General features: G+C 49.0%; 9 protein-coding genes, besides 1 other annotated feature; 6 read left to right on the forward strand and 3 right to left on the reverse strand.

Annotated features, from left to right (window-relative positions):
• Positions 1 to 713: 713 nt before the first annotated feature.
• On the forward strand, positions 714 to 1,028 carry FFUJ_14373 (uncharacterized protein; the record flags this gene model as incomplete). Its single annotated transcript, XM_023578402.1, has 1 exon — positions 714 to 1,028. One exon carries the CDS (start codon positions 714 to 716, stop codon positions 1,026 to 1,028), a length of 315 nt encoding a protein of 104 aa, XP_023431218.1.
• Positions 1,029 to 2,314: 1,286 nt separating this feature from the next.
• On the forward strand, positions 2,315 to 3,834 carry FFUJ_14372 (related to tetracycline resistance proteins; the record flags this gene model as incomplete). XM_023578403.1 has 5 exons in its annotated part: positions 2,315 to 2,548; positions 2,594 to 2,608; positions 2,653 to 3,054; positions 3,102 to 3,288; positions 3,335 to 3,834. 5 exons carry the CDS (start codon positions 2,315 to 2,317, stop codon positions 3,832 to 3,834), a joined length of 1,338 nt encoding a protein of 445 aa, XP_023431477.1.
• A 660-nt stretch (positions 3,835 to 4,494) lies between these two features.
• FFUJ_14371 (related to D-mandelate dehydrogenase) lies at positions 4,495 to 5,590 on the forward strand (the record flags this gene model as incomplete). XM_023578404.1 has 2 exons in its annotated part: positions 4,495 to 4,801; positions 4,863 to 5,590. The coding sequence occupies 2 exons, from the start codon at positions 4,495 to 4,497 to the stop codon at positions 5,588 to 5,590; spliced, it is 1,035 nt and encodes a 344-aa protein (XP_023431219.1).
• Positions 5,591 to 6,453: 863 nt separating this feature from the next.
• Positions 6,454 to 7,791, forward strand: FFUJ_14370 (related to laminaripentaose-producing beta-1,3-glucanase; the record flags this gene model as incomplete). Its single annotated transcript, XM_023578405.1, has 1 exon — positions 6,454 to 7,791. The coding sequence occupies one exon, from the start codon at positions 6,454 to 6,456 to the stop codon at positions 7,789 to 7,791; it is 1,338 nt and encodes a 445-aa protein (XP_023431220.1).
• A 393-nt stretch (positions 7,792 to 8,184) lies between these two features.
• Positions 8,185 to 10,328, reverse strand: FFUJ_14369 (probable peroxisomal amine oxidase; the record flags this gene model as incomplete). XM_023578407.1 has 3 exons in its annotated part: positions 8,185 to 8,567; positions 8,616 to 9,984; positions 10,032 to 10,328. The coding sequence occupies 3 exons, from the start codon at positions 10,326 to 10,328 to the stop codon at positions 8,185 to 8,187; spliced, it is 2,049 nt and encodes a 682-aa protein (XP_023431221.1).
• Positions 10,329 to 11,582: 1,254 nt separating this feature from the next.
• FFUJ_14368 (uncharacterized protein) lies at positions 11,583 to 14,088 on the forward strand (the record flags this gene model as incomplete). XM_023578408.1 has 3 exons in its annotated part: positions 11,583 to 13,102; positions 13,159 to 13,427; positions 13,481 to 14,088. 3 exons carry the CDS (start codon positions 11,583 to 11,585, stop codon positions 14,086 to 14,088), a joined length of 2,397 nt encoding a protein of 798 aa, XP_023431222.1.
• A 522-nt stretch (positions 14,089 to 14,610) lies between these two features.
• Positions 14,611 to 15,939, forward strand: FFUJ_14367 (uncharacterized protein; the record flags this gene model as incomplete). Its single annotated transcript, XM_023578409.1, has 1 exon — positions 14,611 to 15,939. One exon carries the CDS (start codon positions 14,611 to 14,613, stop codon positions 15,937 to 15,939), a length of 1,329 nt encoding a protein of 442 aa, XP_023431223.1.
• Positions 15,940 to 16,546: 607 nt separating this feature from the next.
• FFUJ_14920 (probable calcium P-type ATPase NCA-3) lies at positions 16,547 to 20,451 on the reverse strand (the record flags this gene model as incomplete). XM_023578410.1 has 3 exons in its annotated part: positions 16,547 to 19,086; positions 19,137 to 20,330; positions 20,373 to 20,451. 3 exons carry the CDS (start codon positions 20,449 to 20,451, stop codon positions 16,547 to 16,549), a joined length of 3,813 nt encoding a protein of 1,270 aa, XP_023431511.1.
• Positions 20,452 to 23,316: 2,865 nt separating this feature from the next.
• Positions 23,317 to 24,927, reverse strand: FFUJ_14365 (uncharacterized protein; the record flags this gene model as incomplete). XM_023578411.1 has 2 exons in its annotated part: positions 23,317 to 23,673; positions 24,670 to 24,927. 2 exons carry the CDS (start codon positions 24,925 to 24,927, stop codon positions 23,317 to 23,319), a joined length of 615 nt encoding a protein of 204 aa, XP_023431224.1.
• Positions 24,038 to 24,131, reverse strand: a tRNA (tRNA-Lys).
• Positions 24,928 to 25,300: the final 373 nt, after the last annotated feature.

A 25,300-nucleotide genomic window follows, 5' to 3' on the forward strand; every position in this document is an offset into this window, starting at 1 on the left:
TCAAGTGCAGCCGTGATGGTTCCGATGCAATGCAAATGCAGGCTGATGAGCAACCTGTGAATTGTTAAGTGTATACGAATGCAAGGTGATCTGTAGCTTTTGAACTGAAATCATTTGCTGGTTTTCCGTCTTGTTTTCAAAGCCCTTGCACAACGCTGACCGGTGAGCTTCAAGATAGAAGCTGATGGAGTGCATAGTAAGTCAGACAAATCATAAGCAAGTAGAGTATGCACTTCTTTACCAACTGTGGTTAGTTGACTTCGAAGGGGTTTGGGGGCCACGATAGTTGTTGGTCCGATAACTCACATAAACATCAATGATAAGTCACATTTCCCACCAATGACGATGTTCCACGTGCGGAAGTCATAAGAGATGAATCACTCAAGTTGAAATAGTCGGCCATCTGCATTAGCTGGCCGCCCGCATTAGCTGGCCGTCTGCATTAGCTGGCCTTCTGCATTAGCTGGCCGTCTGCATTAGCTGGCCGTCAACATACATATGACGCAACAACCAATCAGCCTTGGCACAATGGTCTGTGTTCTCGAAAACCCTCAGCATCTCCCAAGTCTCTCCTCGTTAACGCTTGGATAGTGCTCGGGGACATTTTATAACAGTCACAAACTCGCTCCTTGGATAGGCCATTTGCTTTGGTTCATTCAGATATCGGTTTACAGTTTTATCAGGTTGTTCTACAATAGTAACTTCGTTTAACCATGTCATCTGGGGAACAATTTGTAACGTCATCTCCTCCCATTGTGTATCCCACCATCTCCATGGCGGGAGTAAATGAGGACTCGGAAAATACCCACTTAGCCACTTCCAACTTCGACGGAAGCGACGGCGACATTGAGTTAACTCATGACGAAACAGAGACGCTTCGTCGCATCGGAAACATCATTGGTCGCGGCAGCCTCGCTAATGGGTTTATGCCGGCACTCTCTGGGACTAGCTACAGCACAGAGGCACCTATTGAAGAGCAGTCTGTTGTCTCACCTAGCGTATCTGGAGGATATATTTCGGCTCGTTAGAGACCTGATATACCGCCTGACCCTTCCTACGAGATTCAACACTCTCTGCCTTTTCCGTTCGATCTTGGCCCGCGCAGTAACATGGCTTCATATCATGAGATGTCCACCCCGCACCAAGTTGGGATGGAAACCCCAGATTTATTTACGCAATACTCAACGCCCCAGCCTCTTTCTATTGCAACAACAGAGGCTGTCAGAGCTCGTATGGGACTTATTTCCCTGGATCATACCTATAGTTCTTCAGGACAAACGTACGACACAGAGTATGTGAACAGGTAGCGAAAGTGACAAATTAGAGTTTCTGACTTACTCTCCTAGATCCCCTCATTATACCCCTACAGCTTTCAGGTCTTGTCATTTTTGTGGCCAAATGTTCCAGGAAAGAGAGCTGGCGAGGCATTTGGAAACGCACCAGCCGAAAGAGCATAGAAAGCGTTACAGTTGCTCTGAATGTCCAAAAAAGAGCTTTGCCAGACAAGACGGCCTTCTAAAACACCAGAGTAATTTTCATGGCCGAGAGCGGAAATCTTCGTCGAGGAGATAACTTTATATAGCATTATGCACTACTTTGAATGGAACCATCTTTTGAAACTATAATCCTTGACTGTATGACCCTATTCGAAACTTTGACCTTCAAACTTGTCTGCCAGCTTGTAATATCAGTTTTCGATAGATCTTGAGAATAATATGTGTGAGTCGTTCTAGAACAAATGGTGCGTTGTCTTGATAATTGAACGAGGCCCGATTCTTCTACTTCTTTTCTAGGGAATGATAGGCGGCAGAACCACTTGACCTTTTTTTTCCCTTTTGAGTGGCTCAATCACAATCATCTCGCTCAGGTTTTTCTTTTTTTTTTTTCTTTGGTTACGTTGACCTTCTAGGGACCAGCGTCCATTCTCTGGCCTCCATCGTCAATGCGTTCCATGATATGACTATCCCACATGACTCGAAAAATACAACCATACCTCCTTATCCAAAAGGGGTATCTTGCGTTGTCCACGGAAATATACCGAGCCTCTTGTTCTGCTCTCCTTCTGGTGGTCATTTGATACACAAACCTGGAACACGGGCCGCATTCCCTGCCGAATATATCTCCACCAAGTCTAGCGCCCCAAAATAAGCATAACACCCCGCGTCACCACAAGCATTCCGCTGGCCCTCTTTCCCATTGAGGCTCTACAACGCACTCGCGGTATTTATCCGCACCGCAGATCCCTCCCTCACATAAAACCTCCTCCCATCTCACCCTCTCGCGTCCGCTTTGTTCTCACTCTCTCATCCTCATCATGTCGAGCACAGCTACACAGACCCAAGAACCCATTGAGCTCACGACTCTAGAAGGATGTCACGTCCGCGGTAAAGAACTCGAGGAGCAACCTTCGCTCCCACCGGATGATGCTCCCCCGCCGTATGCATCAGCGCAGGTGCAGAGATGGAATTATCCCAGGGGAAATGTAGCGAAGCTTGCTTTTGCGTTTTTGTCGTTTATCATTGCGGGGATGAATGATGCGGCTGTTGGAGTATGTTCACCCATCGAATCTAATTGACTTTGCTAATGATCGCAGGCTTTGATCCCATATGTACGTTGATCAACCCGATCAAACCACTTCCCTAACAATCACAGCTCGAAACATACTACGACCTCAGCTACACCATCATCTCTCTCATCTTCCTCACTCCCTTCGCAGGCTACTCCGTCGCTGCATTCACCAACGCCCGCATCCACATGAAATTCGGCCAACGTGGCGTCGCCATCATGGCGCCAATCTGCCACCTCATAACCTTCATCGCCCTCGCCCTGCATCCTCCCTACCCCGTCCTCGTAGTCTGCAACATCATGAGCGGTTTCGGAAACGGACTCACAGACGCGTGTTTCTGCGCTTGGGTCGGAGCCATGGATAAAGCGAATACAGTGCAGGGCTTCTTACACGCTTTTTACTCTTTTGGCGCGTTGTTTTCGCCGCTTATTGCGACGAGTATGGTTGTTTCGGCGGGATTGCCTTGGTATACGTTTTACTACGTTATGGTGAGTCATCGTGTATGTGTTATGCTTTGCACTGGCTGACGGTGTAGATTGGCATTTCTGTGGTGGAATGGGTTGGTTTGACTGTTTCGTTTTGGCAGCAGACTGGGGCTGTTTATCAGGCTGAACATGCTGCAAACAACTCGGAGGGTAGTGGTGCTGGAACCAGAGAGGCGCTCAAGTCCAAAGTTACGTGGCTTTGCGCATTGTTCTTTTTTGCATACATGGGTGTCGAAGGTATGTCTGCACGTCACTGATCTCCATTCAACGCTCATTCTTATAGTCGGTCTTGGTGGATGGGTCGTCACATTCATGCTCCGCGTCCGAAAAGCTTCAGCATATGCCTCCGGTGCTTCAGGAACCGGCTTCTGGGCTGGCATGGCTCTTGGGCGCGCATGTCTTGGCTTCGTGACAGAACGATTCGGCGAGAGACTCTGTCTTACGATCTATCTCCTCATCTGCATCGGTCTCCAACTCCTTTTCTGGCTCGTACCCAAATTCATCGTATCAGCCGTTGCGGTCGCTTTTCTGGGCTTCTTCCTCGGCCCTCTATTTCCTGGAGCCGTCATGGTCACAGCCAAACTTCTGCCCGCAAAGATCCACGTTTCTGCTATCGGATTTGCGATGGCGATCGGCGGTACTGGCGGAACGGTGTTTCCGTTCGCCATCGGTGCTATAGCTAACCACAAGGGTGTTGGTGTTTTGCAGCCCATCATTCTTGCGTTGATTACTGTTGTTGCCGGTGTTTGGTTGAGCTTCCCCAGGATCAAGAAGAAGGATTAGGAGCCAATAGCTGGCGACGCTGTTGACTCTCGGTGGTCAAATAGGGACTGCTGTTTGGCTGTTCGGTCATGATGTATGGTGTATTGTCGTAGGCATATGTGAGATTAAGTTGAAAGGATAGTCAAGACTTAGTCGATGAGTGGTCTTTTGCAGAAATATTTCACTGCAGACGTGACTAGTAGAAAGATATCACCAATTCTACCTATCTCAAGCATTGAAATACTTCCCTTTCATTCCCTTTTACCAGTATTTTATCATTCATGCTTTTCGTAATGGGACATCTTTAATGTTTCCGTCCCATCTACCCCAGATTTCCATTTCACCGACGATCTCTCGTGAAAACGGCTGCTCGGGAAGAACCCCGATTTCAATATCCGGGGTATTCACCCCAACCAATCCAACCCCTTCAACCCGTCTTTTCTATGGATCCTTACGGCCAAAATTCCCCCAAACTGTCGATCATGAACAGTCCACCGGCCTGAATTACCCACTCAAGAGCCGGCATTCTCTCAACATGCCCCATCGGCCGAATGCCCGTGTTCACCCTCCAGCAACTGCGTTACACTCAAACTCGTATCATTATAATACCCTGACACTTCCATTCTCATACACAATCCTCTTTCCTACCGCTATCACAATCTCAACATCTCAAACGCCAAAATGTCCAAACCAATCGTTCTTCATCTCGGCGACGACATCAAATGGAACCATGATCTCTACAAGACCTTCACATCTCACTTCGAGATCAAGCGCTCGCACAGCATGTCCCGCACAGACTTCATCAACGCCCTTAAGCAAAAGACCTTTGGCGATTTCTTCGCTATCTACAGACCGTTCTGGAATACAGGCGGTGAGATGGGAAATTGGGATGATGAATTGATTTCTCTTCTTCCCGCATCGTGTAAGATTTATGCTAGTGCGGGAGCAGGCTTTGACTGGGTTGATACAGCGGCACTTGCAAAGCGAGGTACGTTACCACTTTTACAGTCTCCATTGCTTAAATCACAGTTATTGATGAGATTGTTTAGGCGTCACGTATTGCAATGCAGCAGCAGCTTGTACAGAATCCGTAGCAGACGCGGCAATCTGGCTCATCATCTCCGTCTTCCGAAACCTCAGCTGGTCCAGCACAGCAGCCCGCTCAGGCGACAAGGACAAATTCATCGACGCCAACAAGAACCTAGCCCCTGTATCCCGCAACCCCAGCGGCTTCACCCTCGGAATCATCGGGTTCGGTCGCATCGGCCGCCGCATCGCTGAGAAGGCCTACAAGGCACTTGACATGAAGATCATCTACAACGACGTCGCCCAAATGCCCTCGTCAGTCGAAGAGCCCCTAAACGCTACCTTTAAATCTTCAGATGCTCTCCTCGCTGAAGCAGACTGCGTCGTCGTCGCTACACCCTTCGCCGGCGAAACTCTACTTAACAAAGCGGGTTTATCAAAGATGAAGCGTGGCGCAAAGCTAGTCAACATTGCGCGTGGAAAACTTATTAACGAAGCTGATCTCGTTGAAGCTCTTTCCAGCGGTCATTTATCAGGTGCAGGACTAGACGTCTTTGAGAACGAGCCGTACATCAGCCCTGAGCTACTAAAGATGAACAACGTGGAGTTGTTGTCGCACAACGCGGGTGCGAGTCTAGATTCGCATATTGGCTTTGAGAAATTGGGGATGGAGAACATTATGGAGTTTTGGAAAACGGGGAAGGCGATATCACCTGTTAATGCTCATTTGATCAAGCAGAGCAAGTTGTAATTCTTGGTGTTAAAAATGATATGTTGTTACTTTGAAGGATGGTTAGTTACTCAATGTGATACACTTCTGGTTCCCTTTCATTAGGAATTGTCTTTTGGGTGATTGATCTACAGAAGGATCGAGGCACAGACCAGAAGTGTCGTGATTCTCGTCAGATCGTCCTTTGGGTGAACGCATAAAGATGTGCGTTTAGCGGCTGACGGATGAAACGTAACATCTCTCAGGTCAGATCCTTCACCAACACCAGGATTAACCAATCCTTCAACACTACACTTACTTCCCTACTCACACATTAAACAATTCTCAATTCACTAATGCCTTGAAACATTCTCAGTCTCCGTTCAGATCTCAGCTTCCCAATTAAGCCTCCTAACTGGCTATCCATCCGCCATCTCAACACCTTAATCTCATCACCGCATCAAACACCCCAGAAACAATCTCAATTAAACGCTCCAACAAATCACAATCCCCAACTCACCTCTTCGGAGCATTTCTACCAAATCGGCCCGTTACTGGCCCTCTCGAGATGAAAGGAGCATGGACTTCATCCCCCTCTCGAACCCTTGTTTCAAACATCCGCACTAGTCCAGCAAATCACATGGCCCAGCAGCACATCTCCCATCAGATGAAACCCCGTTTCATCCTTTCCCTCAGATATATATTAAAACCTGTTTCTGAATACCCCGGTTTATAATGCATCTCAAATGTTTCCGACCTGCCATCCCTGGGAATATCACCACTGAGTCTTTTTCATGTGCTGAAACATATGATGGGTTGTAGTATATAGATGTAGTAATTGACCAGAATTAGTCGTGCTCTGTAGTCTTCTGTATCACATTCCTTTTAAGTCATTCTTTGATAGAATGCGTTCATTCTTTATTTTAGCTTGCCTTCTTGGCACAGCTCTATCCGCTCCTTTTAAGACATCTTCTCTCGACACTACCCGCGAAGGCTTTCTTAAAGCTCATCCAGGCGGTACAAATAACGTTGAAGTAACGGATAACAATCTCCTCAACGGCACATACGCCAGAAACAAGACCCGCGTTCTGACACACCGCGCTGAACAAGCGACGTTGCCTCTGAAGCTAGTGAACAACTTCAGCGGCGGAAACGTCAGAGCATACATCTCAGGGCTGGACTCTGACGGCACTGTCGTCTTCATCGGCGCGAATGGAAACCTGGTGTATCCTAAATCAGGAGGTTCGAAAGTCCCCGTCGAGATCAAAGATAACATCGCTATTCCTCTCCCGGCACAAGGTCAGACTCTTGAGTTTACTGTTCCTATCTCCATGAGTTCAGGCCGTGTTTATTTCGCCAATGAAGATCTTCACTTTTTTGTCGTTGACATTGGAACTGGCGACGGTTTAGTTCAGCCCTCTGTTACGAATCTTCAAGATCCTAGTGCTGGTGTAGACTGGGGTTTTGTGGAATTCACCTACACGAATGGCGTTCTGTACGCCAACATCAGTTATGTCGACTTTGTGGGTATTCCTCTCGGTATGGGCCTTTCTCTTAAGGATGGAAGTACTCAATCGTGTGCTGGACTTGAATCCGGTGCTGTGAGTAAGATCTGCGATGATCTTGTCAAGCAGAAAGATAAAGATGGGAGAGCGTGGACGTTTATGTGCATTGCGAATGCGCAGGGTAAACCAGTCCGTGTGCTTTCGCCTGGCAATCAGTACGATCTTGAACCGATCACCTTTGGAGATTATTGGGACACTTACGTCAATAATGTGTGGAGTAAATACTCTTCTCAAGACCTCATCATCAACACGCAGTCTGAAGCAGGCAACGTCAAGTGCCGCGTCACAGGGGACCAACTGACCTGCGACGGCGATAACAGAGGATACGGTAAACCCAACACCAAAGACATCTGGGGTTGCAACAGCGGTCCATTCACCGTGATGGAAGGCGATAATGCAGTACACGCGGCCGTGGTTCCTCGTCTCTGCGCTGCATTTGTTCGAAGTACACTCCTTGTTGACGGAGGCGATACACAGCCCAAGTTGGGACAGGAAGCGTACTACAAGAATGATCCGACGAACCACTATAGTCGGATTGTGCATTCTTATGAGGTCGATGGCAAGGGTTATGCGTTTCCGTATGATGATGTCAATCCCGATGGGAATGAGAATGCTTCGGGCGTTGTTTCGGGCGTACCGGAGACTTTGACGATTTTTGTCGGTGGACCTTCTGCATAGTGGTATCTGTATACTATTCACTTCTTGTAACAACATTGAAACTTCATACTTAACCTTGCCTGTTGTACGTCTGTTTCGTGTGAGCAAGCGTCGATATTGCAGTCCTTGAAGTGGCCTAAATTGGTGTGTATCATCAAGAGAGCTTCATGCGCATATCGCCTCAATGGCCATTGCATAGACACGCCTCTCACTGGTACATGCTAAAATGAATTCAAGTATTCACGGTACATGAAATGTCCCAGATGAATAAGTTGCTTCCTAGACTATACTCTGCAGACCAAGTTTTGAGCTTACCATCACACCAGAACATCACAACCAATCATCATTACTCAGTTGTAAATAATCCTTCTATGCAATTTAACGCTATGACTAACTATACAAACTCAATCCCCCTTACAATCTCGCAGCAGTATTACCACCCGAACAACAACTCTTACCCCCAAAAGCCAACTGACTAACCTTATCACTCTGATCCAGCGCCCCCTTCTTCTCCGCAACCTGCGTAGGCGTAATAGAGTAACTAGGCGGCACATCCATACAAGGGTTGTTCGTGAAGAAGTTTCTAGGTCGGAGCAACAACGTCATTGGCTCGACGGGCATGATGGGGAAGTCTTCTGGCGCAGGGATATGTGTCACGCCGAAAGTGTGCCAGAGAACAATGTCGGTGTTTTCAGTGGATGCTGTGCCTTCGGCGATCCACTCGGGAAGACCTTGGGATGGCTCGCCGGATGTTTGGGGGACGTGACGACCTGCAGCCCAGAGCTCATCATCGCGATCTGTATATTGTTAGTATCGTACCGTGTCAAAAGAGGTGAAGGACTTACAAGGTGTGACGTGAACAGCGTGGCGGGCGAAACCAGCTCGCTTCCAGACCAGCGATCCCTCCTTGGGCAAAAGACCTGGAACCTCTCTGCTAACAAGCTTATAAGACGCAGGCTTCTTGGAATAAGGATGCAGCTTATTCTCATTAACCATCTCCCAGGTCCTGCTCGTCGCACCGTTGTAATCCGTCTTGGCCTGCCCACTCGTCCTCAACTTTGTCTTCTTGGCGTAAAACGCATTGCCGTATTTGTTCTGGGGACTTCCGACGGGTGCCTCGCTAGCAACAGTATCGACCATGTTGACAGTATTGTTCACACCGTCGATCATGGGGTTCACGCGCAGACAGAACAAGTGCTGATGGTTGTGCGCATTGACCTGGGGATAAACCTCTGTGCCCCACGGTCCAGCGTCTTCACCCTCGTTGAGGGCGTACGTGTTGAGAATGCCGGTGAGTTTGATCTCAGGCTGGATTGTGCCGTCTTGGTGGAACACCCATTGGCATGCGTACTCGTAGTTAGCCGCTGTGAAGATCTGCTGCACGATGAGTTTTCGCGCGCGCGTGACGGTGACGGAATCATCGCGGAAGTCAGTATGCTTGAAGAGAATACCGTTATCCTCCTCGTGAATACAGATCGCGTTCTTGATGGTTCGGATAGAGCCGTCGCGAGCGGCGAATTCGGCGTCGAGGTAGTGGATCACACCCTTGCAGTCGCAGCCCAGAGCGAGAGAGTTGGCCATGTATCCTGCGCCGTATTCACCCAGATCAAAAGCGTGCTTTCGCTGATGAGGATGCTCGGGCGCACCGTACGGGACCACCATCTCCGAGAGGGAGAGACGGTAGAAGATAGGTCGCTCGATACCCTTGTCGGTGAAGGTAATGTGGTTCAGCACAATACCCTCCTTGTAGTTGAAACCAATATGGAACTTGAAGTTCTGCCACGACAAAACGCGTCCATTCATGGTGAACGAGACACCCTCTGGCTGCGTAATGTTGATAGGCTTGATATCCTTTCGGTAACCACCGTTTTCATTGATGTAGCGAGGAGTGTAGTCAATGGCCTTCTGCTTGCTCAATGGACGACGCACGCTGGGGATGTCAATGTGGATGATGGCCTTCTTGGCGCCGTCGTAGATGGGGCAGAAGTCAAGAGGGTACTGGTACTGGAAGGTATCGGGGTCAGGACGGTAGTACATGAGTGCCTGCTGCAGACGAATGTTGCTGCCGAAGCGCTCGTCGTAGCCGATTGTCCAGGGGTCGCAGTAGACCTTGTGCATGTCTGATTTGGGGATGCCTGAGATTTCGCACTGTTCTATGACCTTGGGGTCTTTGCGCATGATCTCCTCGACCTGGATGAGTTCCTCGGGGGTGATCTACGTTGTCAGCTAATATTCAGCGTAGTTGAGAGGTGTGAACTTACAATAGGTTGAAGGCCATCGAGCTTCTCCCACTTCTGGACCTTTCTCGTCTTGAGATCCACAAGACCATCGTAGACAGCTCCATCAGGAAGAATGACAGTGACATCCGCAATTCTCGCAGGTTTGTTTCCATCAGAGGGATGCTCCAGCCATCTCAACATCTCCTTCTTGCGGGGCTCATGTAGGGTGACCGCATTGAAGAGGAGTTGACCGGACTGATACTTGCGGATAGTGTCAACGGCAGCGGCGATCTCATCTCCGGAGAGAGGATCAAAAGGATGATGTTGCGTGAGACCCATGATGACTGACTGTGTTGAGGGTTAATGGTTAGGTGAAGACTGTATGGTAAGGAGGAGGAGAGGAGGGGAGGGATATATAGTTTTCGGGGACATGATGATAAGAGCGTCTCGAGTTGGAAATAGACGACTCTTTTTTCCGTATCGGGATTGATGTGTGACAGCTCCTCTAGCTCTCGTGGTGGGGAGGCGATATCGCGGGGTAAATCGTGAGCCTCACGGAAAGATAAACTGGATCGGGGTTAGTTATCAGCTGATAAGATAACTGGACCTCACAGCTTGAATTAATTACAAAACAGGTAATTATAACCTGTTTGTCCCGCCGGTTATTGAGTGCCGTTGAGTCCCGTACGTAACAAGATCATGATGGATAGGAATATCTCTGTTTTGGTACTTAATACACCTCGTGACACATACCAAAGAAGCTGTTTTATCCAGAATTACCTCTTTCATCTTGATTGCTACGGAGGGCGGGCCTGGAATTGCTGTTCCGAGTTCCGGAGTGGATAAAAGTCGATTGAGTCCAGATTTTATTTCGTTTTGTTTTCTTTAGGTAAGAATATGAGCTTTCCCCAGATTTTGCGATTAGCTTGTTTGCTTGATCTTCGGTGTTGATGCAGCTGTGCCGATTGTCGCTCTGAGTGGTATTGAGTTGCGACAAGTTGTTCTCAATTGCAGAGACAAGACCATTCTCTTGTCCGCTGACATGATGCGTGCTCTGTCAATTGCACGATGGGATATTATCAGGATGAGTCTCGGTCTTGCTTGGACGACGCCGCGTGGCGACTGATGCTTGTCTCAGCGCCATCATCAGCACTCCAAGCGCTATCTCAGCTGCTCAAGATCAACCAGCAGAAGAGATCCCAGCAATTGTGTCGCGACAGCCTCATTAAGCCTTGAGCTAAACAATCCATGCTCGCGATGGATCAATGGCGGAGGAAACATCGCGTAGTTGCGATATTTGATGTTGGCCACAATTGTGTGGATTTGCTTCTGTGACACCTCCTGAGTCCTGCATGCTCATGGTAGGACTCGTGCTAGAGGAGAAAATCGCAATTGCGCGCTGCGCCAAGTAAACATGAGCGAGGTCACATATTTTAGACCGCAATTTCCACAGGACCATCATTTGCAAGTTTCTCTTCTTTTCCAATATCATCAATATTTTATCCGCAATAGTTATCAATATTACTGCATTCATCATCTCTTTTTGTTCCCGCGACTTCATCCTACGAGGCCTTCGCCTACGTCACCTCCACAATGGAGCATCGTGCGCTCCCCCACCACTCTCCCGCGTTATGCCGCTACCTCAACGAACCAGCTTGTCTGTACGGTCGACTACAAGCAGCCAACGGTTCTGATCGCGATCAACACTACGTCGATTCCCATAAACCTCAGCTACGCACCGTCCAAGAGGATGTCTCCCGTCGAGAACCAAGCCAAGCCAGTCACTTTCCCTTCCTCTGTGTCTTCCACTTCGCCGGCTGCGATCAGAAGTTCTCAAACAAACGAGACTGGAAGGATCATGTGGTGTCTCAGCATTTGACGCTCGATCGCGTGTTTTGGGAGTGTAATCAGGGCCGTTGCAAGCACACCAAACGCACTCGGCAATCGAAAACCTTACTATCTGAAGACCATGACGGTACACTCTTCGCTAATAAGCACGATTTCCGAACGCACCTGATCAGGTGGCACCGGCCGACCGAACCGCGCGATAAAAAAAAAGATGGTGATAAAGTTCTCGATAAAGAGGTGCAATGGCTTCTAGGTCGTCAAGACTCGTCGATGCGAATGACGTGTGGTCTGCCTCAAGACCTCGGCTGTCCCATGCCCCAATGTGCCTCAGTCCGATTCACCGGTCCTACGGCGTGGGATCAACGCCTTAACCATGCTGCTGAACACTTTCTTACCAGTCCACAACGTATAGACGTATTTGGAGGCGAGCAAGATGCAGAGCTTGTACAGTGGGCAGCCAGTGGTGAGGTCGGCATCCATAAAATTACGCTGAATTCTCGCCTTGAACAGCATAACTGCGGCAAGTCGGTCGCAGACAGCGGTTATAGCAGCATGCCTGGCATGCCCCGACATCAGAATATGTCACAGCACGGCGATTCGTCCCCAGTGGTTCCCTCCGAGATCCCAGAGTGCAGCGATGCCACATTCTTCGATCACAGCACGGAGGCATTATACATGGGTGCTGGATCTGCTAGTATCGGAGGCTGGGCCCGACTTCCCAAATATCTGGAGCCTATATTTGACCATGAAACCAGTCCTTCGGCAAGCCAGTCGTTCCAGCAACCTTTCTCCCAATACGAGCCTGCAGAAGATGAGGGGACAGCCGGGACATCCCAGGGCTCAAGCATCGCCGACAGAATGCCACCAGTCAATGCAGCTACTGCAGCTGCCAGAAACTGGTTCCACGGATGGCTAAGAGAATGGCTTTCACCTTTAATACGAGAGAGACCTAGTGGAAACAGCAACTGTCAGAGTACCAATTCCGCCTCAACATCTCAGACTCGAGACTCTAGCTCTAGCTCAAGCCCCAATACGGACAAGCAGACACAGACAACGAATCAACCTCGCCGTGTCTCCAAGCGCAAGCGCGACAATGGCGACGATGGCGATGACAATGAGAAGCGCCCCAAATCTCGACGTGTCCGGAACACTTCAGTAGTCCCGAGGCTAGCATGTCCATACTTCAAGCGGAATCCTCACAAGTACGGCCAACCCAGCTGGAAGGCGTGTGCACATCCTGGCTTTGAAAGTATACATCGAATGAAGTAAGTGCCTATTGACGATATATAATAAAACTTGAATTTCTTACAACATTGGATAGGGAGCATCTGTATCGCAATCACTCGCCGCCCAAATACCAATGTCGACGCTGTAGCTCGGACCTCAAGACCGCTGGAGCTCTTGGAACGCATTCAAAGCAGATCCCGGCGTGTGACCCCTGCACCAGTACCCAAGATCAAGACATATTGGACGATGATACCCTCGAGCGACTGAGGAGCAAAAAGGGAATGGGCCAGAAAAAGTCCGAATCAGAGAAGTGGACAGAGGTTTACAAAATTGTGTTTCCAAATGACCGGGTACCCAGTCCCTGTATGTCAGCTTTACCGGCCCTTCTTTCTATACATCATGGCTAACCATGTCAGATTTCGAGGACACTGAGCAGGACAAGAATACTAGGGGTTTCAATCTCTGCCAGGGATTTGGTCGCTATCTCGAAGCCGAGTTGCCACCGCAGATGGAAAAAGACTTGACGACGGTTGAATGGCCATTGCCCGAGCCGATACAGCAAGACATTGTACAACGGGCAAAACGGCTCGTACCTCAACTACTCGGTTCATACTTGAAGGAGATGGGGTATGTTACGAGTGATGAGAGCGAGCAGCTGGAAAATGCATCTGCGGCAACAGGGAATAATGCTGATGATCTATCGACGGCGCTCCAGCAAGACAGCAGCTCTGAATATCCGACGACAACGCTGCCGAAAGGAAGCACCTCAGAAGAGGCTATGTCCATGTTTCCGACAGACGACGGCTCTGAAGAATTGACGACGATGCCTCAAGTCGAATACGATACCGCAGACTCGGCCATGTTTCAGTATGGGGATTTCTCTGGACAGGGTACGATGGTTCCAACTTCTCAGATGATGCCACCGTTCTTTGCGCCGCCAAGTCAGGATTGGCAGGTAATTTATTCGCAGTTTGGCTATGACCCAAATCTTGATTCAGGGTTTGGCGGCATGAGTACTTCTTGAGCTACACACTTATACACATAGTCTGAGGTTTAACCAAGATGCATTTCCCATTGCTGCAGGCCCATAACCAGTAAGGTTTCCATCGCCATAACCCCAACTTACTGAGTCAGCGTGACAGAGCAGTAACCACGTTCTCGGCCCACTACCACCCTACCTAGCGACTTCTAGTAGCCAGTCCTGACTAATCTAAATCTCTATTATTTTTAAAATATATAATTAATTTAATTAAAAAAAAGCTTAATTTATATAAAAAAAAATATATAAAGATTCTTTTATTTTATAGTAATTTTTTCTTATTTTATTTTATTTTATTTTGTTATCTTTAGGTAAAAATTACTTAAAACTGGTTAATTTTTATAATAGCTAGAGGCCTACCTACCTTAGGTATAAGCCGAGATGAGATGATCCTCGCTCCAAAATCCAATCTCACTCAGCTGCCACGTTTAAATAATACGTGAGCTCTATCCAGTGTACTGCAAATTCCTTACCATACGCTACTAGTCACGTATTTGTGCTTCCATGATGTTTAGCCTTGTAGCCGTACCCGAATTATGGGACATCATTGCTCAATGTCTTGCGCCGACTGACCTGCTCCACCTGTCTTCTGTCTCGCGAGCATTCAACGCCATCACAGAGAAACATCTTTACCGCAAGATAATATGGACCTGGGACCACAGCAAACCGGATGCATCTATGCCCATCCAGCAGTTATTACTCAACCTACTTCACCGACCGGAATTGGCGTCATTTATCCGTGAATTCAGCGTTCAAGAGATCGGATATGGCCCGAAACCGCGCATGCACGCAGACTCGAATTCTCTTCGAGACGCCGATGTTGCGATAAGTAGCCTGATACAAGAAGCAGGATTATCGCCTTCAGAAGATTGGCTCAAGAGGCTTTATGGCCTGGAGGTGGAAATAATTGTCGCACTTGTTATTCTACAGTTACGGAATGTAGAAATACTAGTGATTGACATGTTTCACCGTGACGACGGATATGGCTCGCCGATACCGAATTTCAGTCCCATAGGGGATGTGCTACGCCTGGCCTGCAACCCTCATTCGATGACGAGAGCGACCAAACTCGAACGTCTGGAAGCATTTAGTTGGCCCTCTGGAGATTTTGACTGCCATACAGACTTGATGAGAAGGGGAGAGGTCTTGGACATGCTGCCAATCTTTCGGGCGTCTCGGCTCAGAGAAGTCGCGCTAAAACTCAGCTGTCCAGAGCCACCACTTGACGCCGCGATGCCTACAGTGTCGCCTTCGGAATCCCTCACGAGTCTCACTTTGCGATACACCACCGTTGCAGAAAGCTTTTTAAAGCAATTGCTATCCCAGATGAAGAATCTAGAGTTCTTTCGACTAGACTTGTATCGGTCAGGGGAGGCGCATATCTTTGATGGCCAATCCATCAGCCAAGGATTGATGCCATGCCGCAAGGTTCTCCGTGACCTGACCATTCATTGGGAAGCGTGCGACGATTACATCGAAGTCGATGTGCCCTCTTCGACGCCTTTGGGCTCTTTGAAGGGATTTTCTGCCCTCGAAAGCATTGATGCGACAAGCACCGCAGTGATAGACGATGATCTAACACTGGGGGATGTCCTCCCGCCGACCTTGAAAGCTCTCGTGCTTCGACAAGGGCTAGATGATTTCAATGTTTCTTGGGAGGAGGGGTTCAGCTCGATATTGGAAGAGTTTGCCAATTTGTCGCCTGTACCGACGCCGTGTTTGACAGAGTTGCGGATTGGTGTGTGGCAGTTATTGGAAGGTGAACGAGCAGAACAAGACCTGAGAGAGAAATATCACCAGAATCATGGGGTCGAGGTGTCCTTCTTCGAGCTTTAGCACCAAGCAAGGGGATGATGCCACTGTGAGCGCGCCCCGAGAAAAACAGGGCTCTGGGTAACGGATCGATCGTTGACTTTAGATTTTGTCCTATTATTTGTTGTTAAACTTGAGCGTAGTAACAAACTGCCGGGTTACTCCAGGTCTGCCCGGCTTGGAACGCTGTGCCTCCAGTCGTCATCAACTGCACTGAGCCGCAAATTGGTTAGTGCTAATGGGCAACGAAAACCACTGAGATGCAGTGGCTAACAGCACTAAACTTTAGTGAGCGGGCGTCGCAAGCTCGCCCCAATTCTCACCACCAAGAGATGATTATCATCAATGCAAGATACACTCAATAAACTCTTTGTTGCTCAAACTTTTATTAATAGTAGATAGATCATTCGCTCAGACTTGTTTGTATATATGACATGACATATCGACCGCCAACTCCAGACATCTATGATTTGCTTTGCAGTGGTGACTTTCCTTTCCGTTCCTATAAATCAATGATTGCTCTGATCGAACTCGTACACTTAAAACAGATGCAGCACTCGTTCAATCTCTAAATAATGCAACATAACATAACCCAAAATTAACAAAAGTATCCAGTATATCATGCTCGCACTCACGCCTGTCGCGCCTCAAGATTCTCGTTACTGGCACCCTGTCCAGGCTGTAATCCTGCTACACTAGCAGCTACGATACCTGGCATACCAACGACCGACATCATCGGTGAGATGGGCGGTCTGTTTGAGGATCTTGATGAACCGCGTCGGCTACGGAGCTTGCTTCTGGGTCGAGACTCGGATCTCTTGCGTCGAAGCATCTTCTCGCGTGAGCGCGCCATGGCATCGCTCAACGCTGTCATGCGGCCACCACGAACACGCTTCAAGAACTCGAGATCATCGCGAATGCCGAGGAGTGCGGTATCCATATCATACCCCTCAAGCTTCTCCTTAGGAAACGGCTCAGTGCCATCTTCCTCAGAGGTATCCTTCTTCTTGCGCGAGAAGCGGATCCAGCTTGGCCACAACTTAGCAAGAACCTTGACAAAAGCATGGAACCACTCATCGGGGAATAAACGAATGAGAACACCGATAGGAATAGAGAAGAAGCCAAGAACGAGAGAAATTCCCCACTGGGTACCGTTCAGGCGTGTAACCACAAAGGCGTCGCTGCCGAAGAAGATAATGATGATCTGTCCAGCTGCCATGATGGTCATCATGAGCATGAACAAATGGTTGCGGTGGAGACCCTCGAAGATGTTGAGCTTGTTATCGACGCGTCGACTGTTGACGAGCTTGAAGATCTGCATAAAGACAAAGATGTTGAAGATGAGAGAGCGGACTTCACGTTCTTCATAGCCGAGGATTGAGTCGCGACCGAACCAGAGGACGAAACACACTATGAGCTGGTAGATCGATTGGCCGATGATCATCTTCCACATGGTGATTGTGATGAGGGGTGCAGTTCGAGCTTCGGGTTCGCGGTGGAGGAGACTTCCGGTGGGGGGATCGGTAGCGAGAGCGAGAGCGGCAAAGGTATCCATGATGAGGTTGACCCAGAGGAGTTGAACAGCGTTGAGAACAGATTTCTGCTCGTCGTCTGAAACAGCTGAGATAAAAGTAACGCCGACGGCTGTAATGTTAACGGTAAGTTGGAACTGCAAGAACTTCTTGACTGAGTCGTTAATAGCACGACCCCAGCCCAACGCAACAACAATAGATGAGAAGTTATCGTCCATGAGGATGATATCCGAAGCTTCCTTGGCGACTTCCGTGCCAGTAATACCCATAGAGAAACCAACATCCGCCGCCTTGAGCGCAGGCGCATCGTTCGTTCCATCACCTGTAACAGCGACAATCTCACCGAGCGATCGCAGCGTCTTGACGAGGATGCGTTTATCCTCGGGACTCGATCTCGCGAGCACACGGAGCTTCTTGACCACTGCTGTGCGGTCTGATTCAGAGAGCTTGCGGAAGTCAGAGCCCTGCATCACGGCGTTGGGCTCGTTGATGGTACTTTCGGTGAGGATACCGCAGTTGAGAGCGATGGCGCGAGCGGTCTCGACGTTGTCGCCTGTCACCATCTTTACATTCACGGAGGCGATGCCACAGTCGGTTACAGCTTCGGGAACACCCTTGCGCACGGGATCTTGAATGCCGACGACGCCCATCCAGGTAAGGTTGTGCACCAAATCAGTGAGGTCGATATCAGCGTTGTCGTCTTCGGGGCGGAGGGTGAGGACAGGAGGCCAGTTCTCAAAGTCGCGGTAGGCAAGACCCAGAGTTCGGAGAGAGTTGGTCGCGTAGTTGAAGATGATGGATCGCAGTTCCTCTTTTCCATCGTCGGAGAGGGCCTCGGTGGTAGGTGATGTAGTAGGATCGCCGAGAATAGTGGTGCATTCGCCGAGAACAATTTCGGAAGCACCCTTGATGTAGAGTCTGTACTTGGGCTTATCCTTTGTCGGGCCGGGGATCTGCACAACGGCGCCCATGCATTTACGCTGGGAGTTGAAGGGGAAGAGACGGGTGATGGGATGGTTGGCGCGTTCGATTGCAAGGGGGCCGAGACCAAGATAGCGACGGGCCCAGTCGAGAAGAGCAGTCTCGGTCTTTGTGCCGACGAAGCCTTGCTTTCCTTCTTCATCTGACTCGAAAGCAGTGGTGTTGACGGTGATGGCAGTCTTGAGAAGTTCCTTGTACTCAGTATCAAGCTTAGTCGCGAACTGAGCCAGCGCAATGGTCTCTCTCTTCTCAGCACCAGCGGATTCCTGCTCAAACGACGAGTCGCCAAAGGAAAAGAGTCCACGAATGCCCAGTGATCCAGCGACGACAGTCATGATGTTCTCGGTGAGCGTACCAGTCTTGTCGGAGCAGATGACCGTGGCGTTACCCATAGTCTCGCACGATTGAAGATGTCGCACCAGGTTGTTCTCGCGCGTCATCTTCTTTGTTGCGAAGGCGAGGGAGAGTGTTACTGCGAGGGGAAGACCTTCTGGGACAGCGACGACGATGACGGTGATGGAAGTGATGAGGATCTGGAGAAAATCTTGGCCTTTTTGCTCGCCTGATTCGCGGTTGTTGGGCAGTTTAGCGAGGAATTCGATGAGGAGGACGAAGAAGAGAAGGAGACCAGCTGCGCTACCAAGCTTTGCGATGTATCCTGACCAGTTAGTATGTATGCATCTTGTGTAATTGGGATCGTTGACTTACCTGCGAGGAGATTGAGCTTTGCTTGAAGAGGCGTCAGTCCCGGATCATCACGAAGCGACATCATCGTCTTTCCATGACTGCTCTGCTCTCCCACCGCGGTAACAAGAAACGTTCCCACGCCATCGAGAACCTTTGCACCTGAGATAATAAACGGATCAAGCTTCTTCAACTGCGGCGCCTGCTCATGCAGCAGTGCATGGAGAACCTGCTCAGCAGGAACCTTCTTAATAAGATCCGACTCTCCCGTCGCCGAACTCTCATCACAGCTAAGATTATGACCCTCGATAAAAACACCATCCACGGGGATGACATCGCCAGGCTCGAGAAGCATGACATCGCCAACGAGAACATCGTGAATAGAGATGTTTTGCGGTTTTCCGGAGCGTGTGATCTTGACGATGCGGTCTTCCTTCTTCTGGTTGAGTTTCTGGAACTGTCGCTCTTTTTGCCAATCGTTTGCTGCGCCGACGACGACCACGATGGTGATGGCTACGATAATGGCGACACCTTCGACCCATTCGACTTTTGCACCGCCGTCTTCATGGGATCCTCCAAAGGTTTGGTAGAGACCTAGAGCGAGTGATACAACAGCCGCGATACAGAGAAGGATGAGCACGCGATCCTGCAGAGCGATCCATGCTAGTTCAAGGAATGACTTTGACTTTGGCTCCGGGAGGCGATTCGCGCCGTATACTCGTTTCCGATCAGGGAATGCATCTTTTCCTGAAGCGTGCGCATCGCTATGCGTCACCTTCTCAACCTTTGAAGAAGTCGCTTCTTCGAATGATACTGCACCCGAGAGCTTTCCCTCATCCACGCTCAATCCAGCCTTTGCATCAGTCCTCAAGCCCTTCTGCAGACCGGGTAGACCACCGAGCGCAACAAAAGCGGCCAAGTTCTTTGGGTTAATGAGTTTCGCCAATTGACCGGGCGAAAAAGCGAATGGGTTGTTTTCCACGTGGAACAGGTCTTCCTCGCCGGGGTCGGGCTTTAGGATTTCGGCTTGGTCGCCTTTTCTTAGGGCTTCTACCTCGCGAGACATTTGTTCATGATCGGTGCCGACTTTTGTAGACGGCGACGAGGACCATGATTCGGTTCTAGATTTAGCCGTCGGCACTGCAAGAGTATTTGTGTCGTCTAGCGGAGATGGAGAGATTGAATCTGCCGGTGCTGGTTCTGGCATGTTAGTTTTACCTGGTCGTATGATGTGAGGAAGTCATCGCACTGGAGAATTACCGGGTTCGTTTGAGTCGACAGCCGCAGTGTCGACGGTGATTGTAGGAGCGCGCGGACGTCGTGGAGTGCTAGAGTCCATGTTGAACGACGGCCTGTGAGATGGAATGTGTGGTTCATGAGAGGAAGGGGGAAAATGGTGGAAAGAGGAGAAGCCAAGATATTGAGACTTGAAAGCGCTGGGGATCAAGGCAGGGGGTGAAAATACACTTCCGACACAGCCACAGCCACGAGGCATGCCAAGATCCTGGGCGGGCTGTGTGATTGGTGATGTCGAGGGCTAAGATGGTATTGCTTGGAGCTGCGAATCTTGGCATTTACAGGGGTGTTTTTTGTTTAATCTGGACTGTTCCGTGCAAAGACCTGGTGAACAAACTGTGGCAATACTTGTATCTTGATGAGAATAATGTACCGCTTGACATCATGGCTTTATCCTTTACCCTAGGTACTCATAAACATCTTCATAGAGATACTCTGTTCAGATGAGTCCGTCGTATTCCAACCGCCAGCCAAGATCTAAACGCCCACTAACCGTCCAGGCCGTCCCCACCCCAAATCACAAATCCAAGGTCCCCATAAATCGCCCCACAACGTCATTGTCTAAGCCTCGTTTTTTAAGCTTAATAGCGCCCATCACGCTAGATCTCATTCACTCCTTCCCTCCCCGGCAACCTTCATCTCCCTCTATTGCAAATGAAAAGGGGGCGATTTCATAAATCCAGTTTTTAGAGTTAAAAGTCCCTCTAGTGGTAGCTTTTGTATCTTTTAGTTAGTCGGCGAGAACTACTTAATCCTGTTATGTGCAGTTTTATACACAGCCCGGTATTGGTCCACTTAGGTCATGCAGAGGGAAGATGGTGATGTTTGGAGCGAGGGGATTGGCTGCGACGCGAAATCTTGAATCGAATACATCATGCAGTGAATGGCATGACATGCCCGATTCGGGCAGTTCGTTGGACATAACGTGTTCAAGACACCTTAGACGGTGAATAAACACCGTTGGCAAGTATCGTACGTGGCACTCGAGACTTTGCACACATGACAGACCCGCCAGTGACATCTCACCCTCTTGTCAAGGTCCCAACGGGACTTGGTAGCGCCGATTCACTCCAACGATCCGATACAGTATCATCGCGCATAAACAGCACAAAAAACCAGAAACTTGCACGTAAAACAAGGAGGCCACCCGTAATTTGAATGCCGGGGCAACCCCTGTCTTTGGTTAAGCTTAATTTCGCTGCATATTTTTCTTGCTTGGCCTTCCATGACGTCAGTGAAGGCGAGACACAATTGGGGATTGGGATGAGACACCGGGATATTCATCTCGGGAGGTTCTGAATGGAGAAGGACGGTGTTAAGCTTTCAGCTAGAGGGGTTTCTGATCGGGGCGGTGCTGGGGCGATGCTGAGGCTATGGAGGGACGCGTAGATTTTTTGTGTATTTTGTTGAGAGAGAGGCAGCCGGGAGAGATGGGAAACATGAGGTTTGAGCTTGTCATGATGAGGTGAGGACGTGTTGAGGAGGCAAATGGAGGCGGAGGTATTGCGGTTGATTGACGCGTTTATGGTGACGACGTGACTCTGAGGAGGCGAGTAGATAGCTTCAACGCCTGCGATATCAGGAACAATAATTCCTGAGGATGAATTTATTGCCTGATTATCACGGTTGCTCGTCACGAGTGTGGTCATCATTTGCGTTGTCGTGGTGTCGCGTCTCGAGTTTGTGAGTCGAGATTGCATGACAAACCTGGGGCGATGAGCACATGGGATTCTTCGCGATGTACATCGCAATAACAGAAAATCTCGGAAAAGAGTGATCAGCCTTAAGTCGCTGATGTTTTTAATGCACAACTCTCGATCTAGTACAGAATGACATGGCTCAGGATTAATGGATTGAGTATAACCGGCAAATGCGCATTCCTACCCGGGATCTTTAATTTTAATCCTTGCGCAACCATATTTGACAGGAATTGCTGTAAATTACAACACATCTACTACGAGATGTTACCGAAGTTGACAACACAAGATGGGTGAACTAAGAATTTACAGTCTACAGGTAATTCCAAGTCTTTTACCTTGTCTGCAATTGTAGTCGGTCATCGATATTGCGGTAATCGGATGGTGTAAAAAATATTGTAGACCACGCTACAGAGCGCAATGGCTCGACACAAACATACTGCGACCTACGCTTAAAACGAAGGTGCAGTGGGATCATCGAGACTACTTCACATGTTGTCTCCAAGCACGATTAATGCCAATGTTCTTTCTTGGGCGTCAAACACCTTGCAACTGTGATGGCTTCATACAACCCAACTCTACAATACTTACGCTTAGAGTCCGGTTGTTGTACGTCATCTTAGAGGCTCCCGCGACTTTACTACGTGTAGAGGTAGGGAGACAGCTTCGTAGTGATCTGTCGCTGTTCGCGTCTCCCAGCAGAGCTACAAGGGTTCGTCCACCTATTGTAGTCGCAGCTGCACCGACATCTGGCAGCACGTAGTCTACATCCTGAAACTCAACCACAAGCTGAGGAAAGCCGCGACGATGAGTCCATTGAAGAGAACTGGCCTGGACAAGAGCTTAGGCTAGCCATCTTCCATCAGTTCTAGCTGAAAGAAAGCAATTCTGCTGGTGATCACAGTTCGTTTAACGCGACACTACCCGATCTAGACATCTTTGCAAGAGGATGAAGATGGAGCGTATCGAGTCGAATGGAAGAACGGATGTTGGAATCGATCGTATCGTTAGGCTGGGTTCTTGCCGAGTCCGCTGTTCGAGAACGTATGCGCGGTCGTGGACGATGGCAGAGAATGAGCCGCAGAGAAAGGGAGGAGGATCAAGGCTGTCGGCGGACGCGGGAGATGGACAAGAGTCGTTTGCTGTTCCGTCCGACGTTTGTTTGGTGCACGCATGTCTTGAAACAATAAGTATCTCTTCGTTCTCGAAGCTTAGTCGTTATCAGGAGCAACTGGATCTATTTTATGCTGTCGTAGGAAAGCAACGCCAGTGATTGCGGGCCAGTCATGGTTCAGGCGGCGAGTCGTCGGCTGCGGAGAGGATGTAGGAATCAGGAATATGTTCTCGTCGACTTCCAGCTCTTTGGGGTCAACGGTACTGGGACCACACAGCGCTCCTGGCTCACGCATCGCGGTCGCGGGATCGGACCTTGCAGCGGGGACGGCATCTCGGAGTGTCGCATGGAGCGGATGATGTGAAACAATGAAGGAAGACCATGCGAGGACGTCCGACTCGAAAGCGACAGCGGGGAAATGAACGATCACGGGGACCAGGCGCGGCCAGAGACTCTTGAGCGCGAAATCGATTCAGTCTGGGATCGAGGCGTCGAACGCGAAATCTTGAGTGTTCAGATGTTGAGGCAAGTGACGAGGGTAGAAAGACGGTGATGCGGGTCAACAATCAGTGTCATCAACAGAATGGGCTTGGATTCGAGCGCAGCAGGTGCAGAGCAGCGACCGTTTGATGGCTCTTGTGAAAATGGTGAGCTTGTGCCACAGAGAGCGCCACACTCATACCAGTGGCGCGCCCAGAGCCCAACTTCAAACGACCACCACGAGCGCAAATAAAGAGATAAAAAGATAAAACTAAGTGCAATCGATTCCTTTTGACTCAGAGATCAATATGAAGATTTGAAATTGGCGAAAAAAGAAACTCCTCGTGAGGGACTCGAACCCTCAACTTTCAGATCTCACTCACTTATATATGTGTAAAAGTCTGACACGCTAACCAATTGCGTCAACGAGGACTTTAATTTGATGTGCTATTCCCTGTTCAAATATTGAATTATAACCATGAGCACAACAGGGAAACAGTAAATTACTCTACTTTCTGCTCTATCTATTTCGCCTTCATTAAAATATCCCAAAGAATTAGATTCAAGCACACTCTTTACTTCCTCATTTAAATATAACCAGCTGAAATAAGACTCTCTTTTGCTATTTCATTTAATATTCCAACTCCAGACCATACTACCCTACAGTCTCAGTACGTCTTACAATCGAGCTTTAAACTGGCAAACAATGCTAAAGGAACAGGATCCATAATAACGTCAATTAAAGTCAATAATACCAATATTTAAGAAGAGAAACCAATTGTGGCGGCTGGAGCTTAGCATGCAAAGTCGCAATTCAGTTCATTGGCTTATTGGCTCCTTATCACAAACTGTCATGATGAGATATCCACAAACCATGAGCACTTCACGGCCACGCTTGCGCTCAAAAACCAGAGTCAGTACCTTGAACTCAGCAGTAACGGGCATACTCGAAATACCGGAAAAACCACACAGCCCGAGCTGTACACATAGACTTGTAGATAATACCACGCGCCTTCAACTCCTTCTTGAGATCAACCCTGCTTCCCACCTTGATGACGAGATTATCTCCATCGTACTCGACAACCCATTCATCCGAGCCAAAGATATCTCCGAGCGCATCTCGGAGCTTTTCCATTCTGCAGAACCGCTTGACCGGGAACTCGTGTCTGAAGACGAGCTTCTCAGTGCCGACAGCATTTGTGCTGGCCCATCGTTTGATGATAGGCATTGGGGCGTGATGTTGGTTATTGTATTTAGTGGACTTGTTGGCTTGGATGGAGGGTATGGGGATGATAATTGGGGTTCTTGGGGCCTTTTATAGGCGGTCCTTGAGATGTAGGCAGTCAACGTTGATGAGAGTGCGGTTCACTTGCCGAAGGGATTGATGACAAGAGCATCGATGTCTGTGCTGATACGAGAGCTTCGAGATTCACGAGACGCAGCTGTCGCTGAATGCGCATGATAACTCATGACTGATTGGCAATGCTAGCCATCAGATGAAAAGTGAGAAGCTCCGACGTAGTGGCTGCAAATATCTGAAGAACTTGGCGTCCATTCACGATATCAATTCATGGAAGTGCCTGAAGAAAGGGGCCATGTTG

This window comes from Fusarium fujikuroi, chromosome FFUJ_chr05 (genome assembly GCF_900079805.1).
Source record: "Fusarium fujikuroi IMI 58289 draft genome, chromosome FFUJ_chr05".
NCBI lineage: Eukaryota > Fungi > Ascomycota > Sordariomycetes > Hypocreales > Nectriaceae > Fusarium > Fusarium fujikuroi.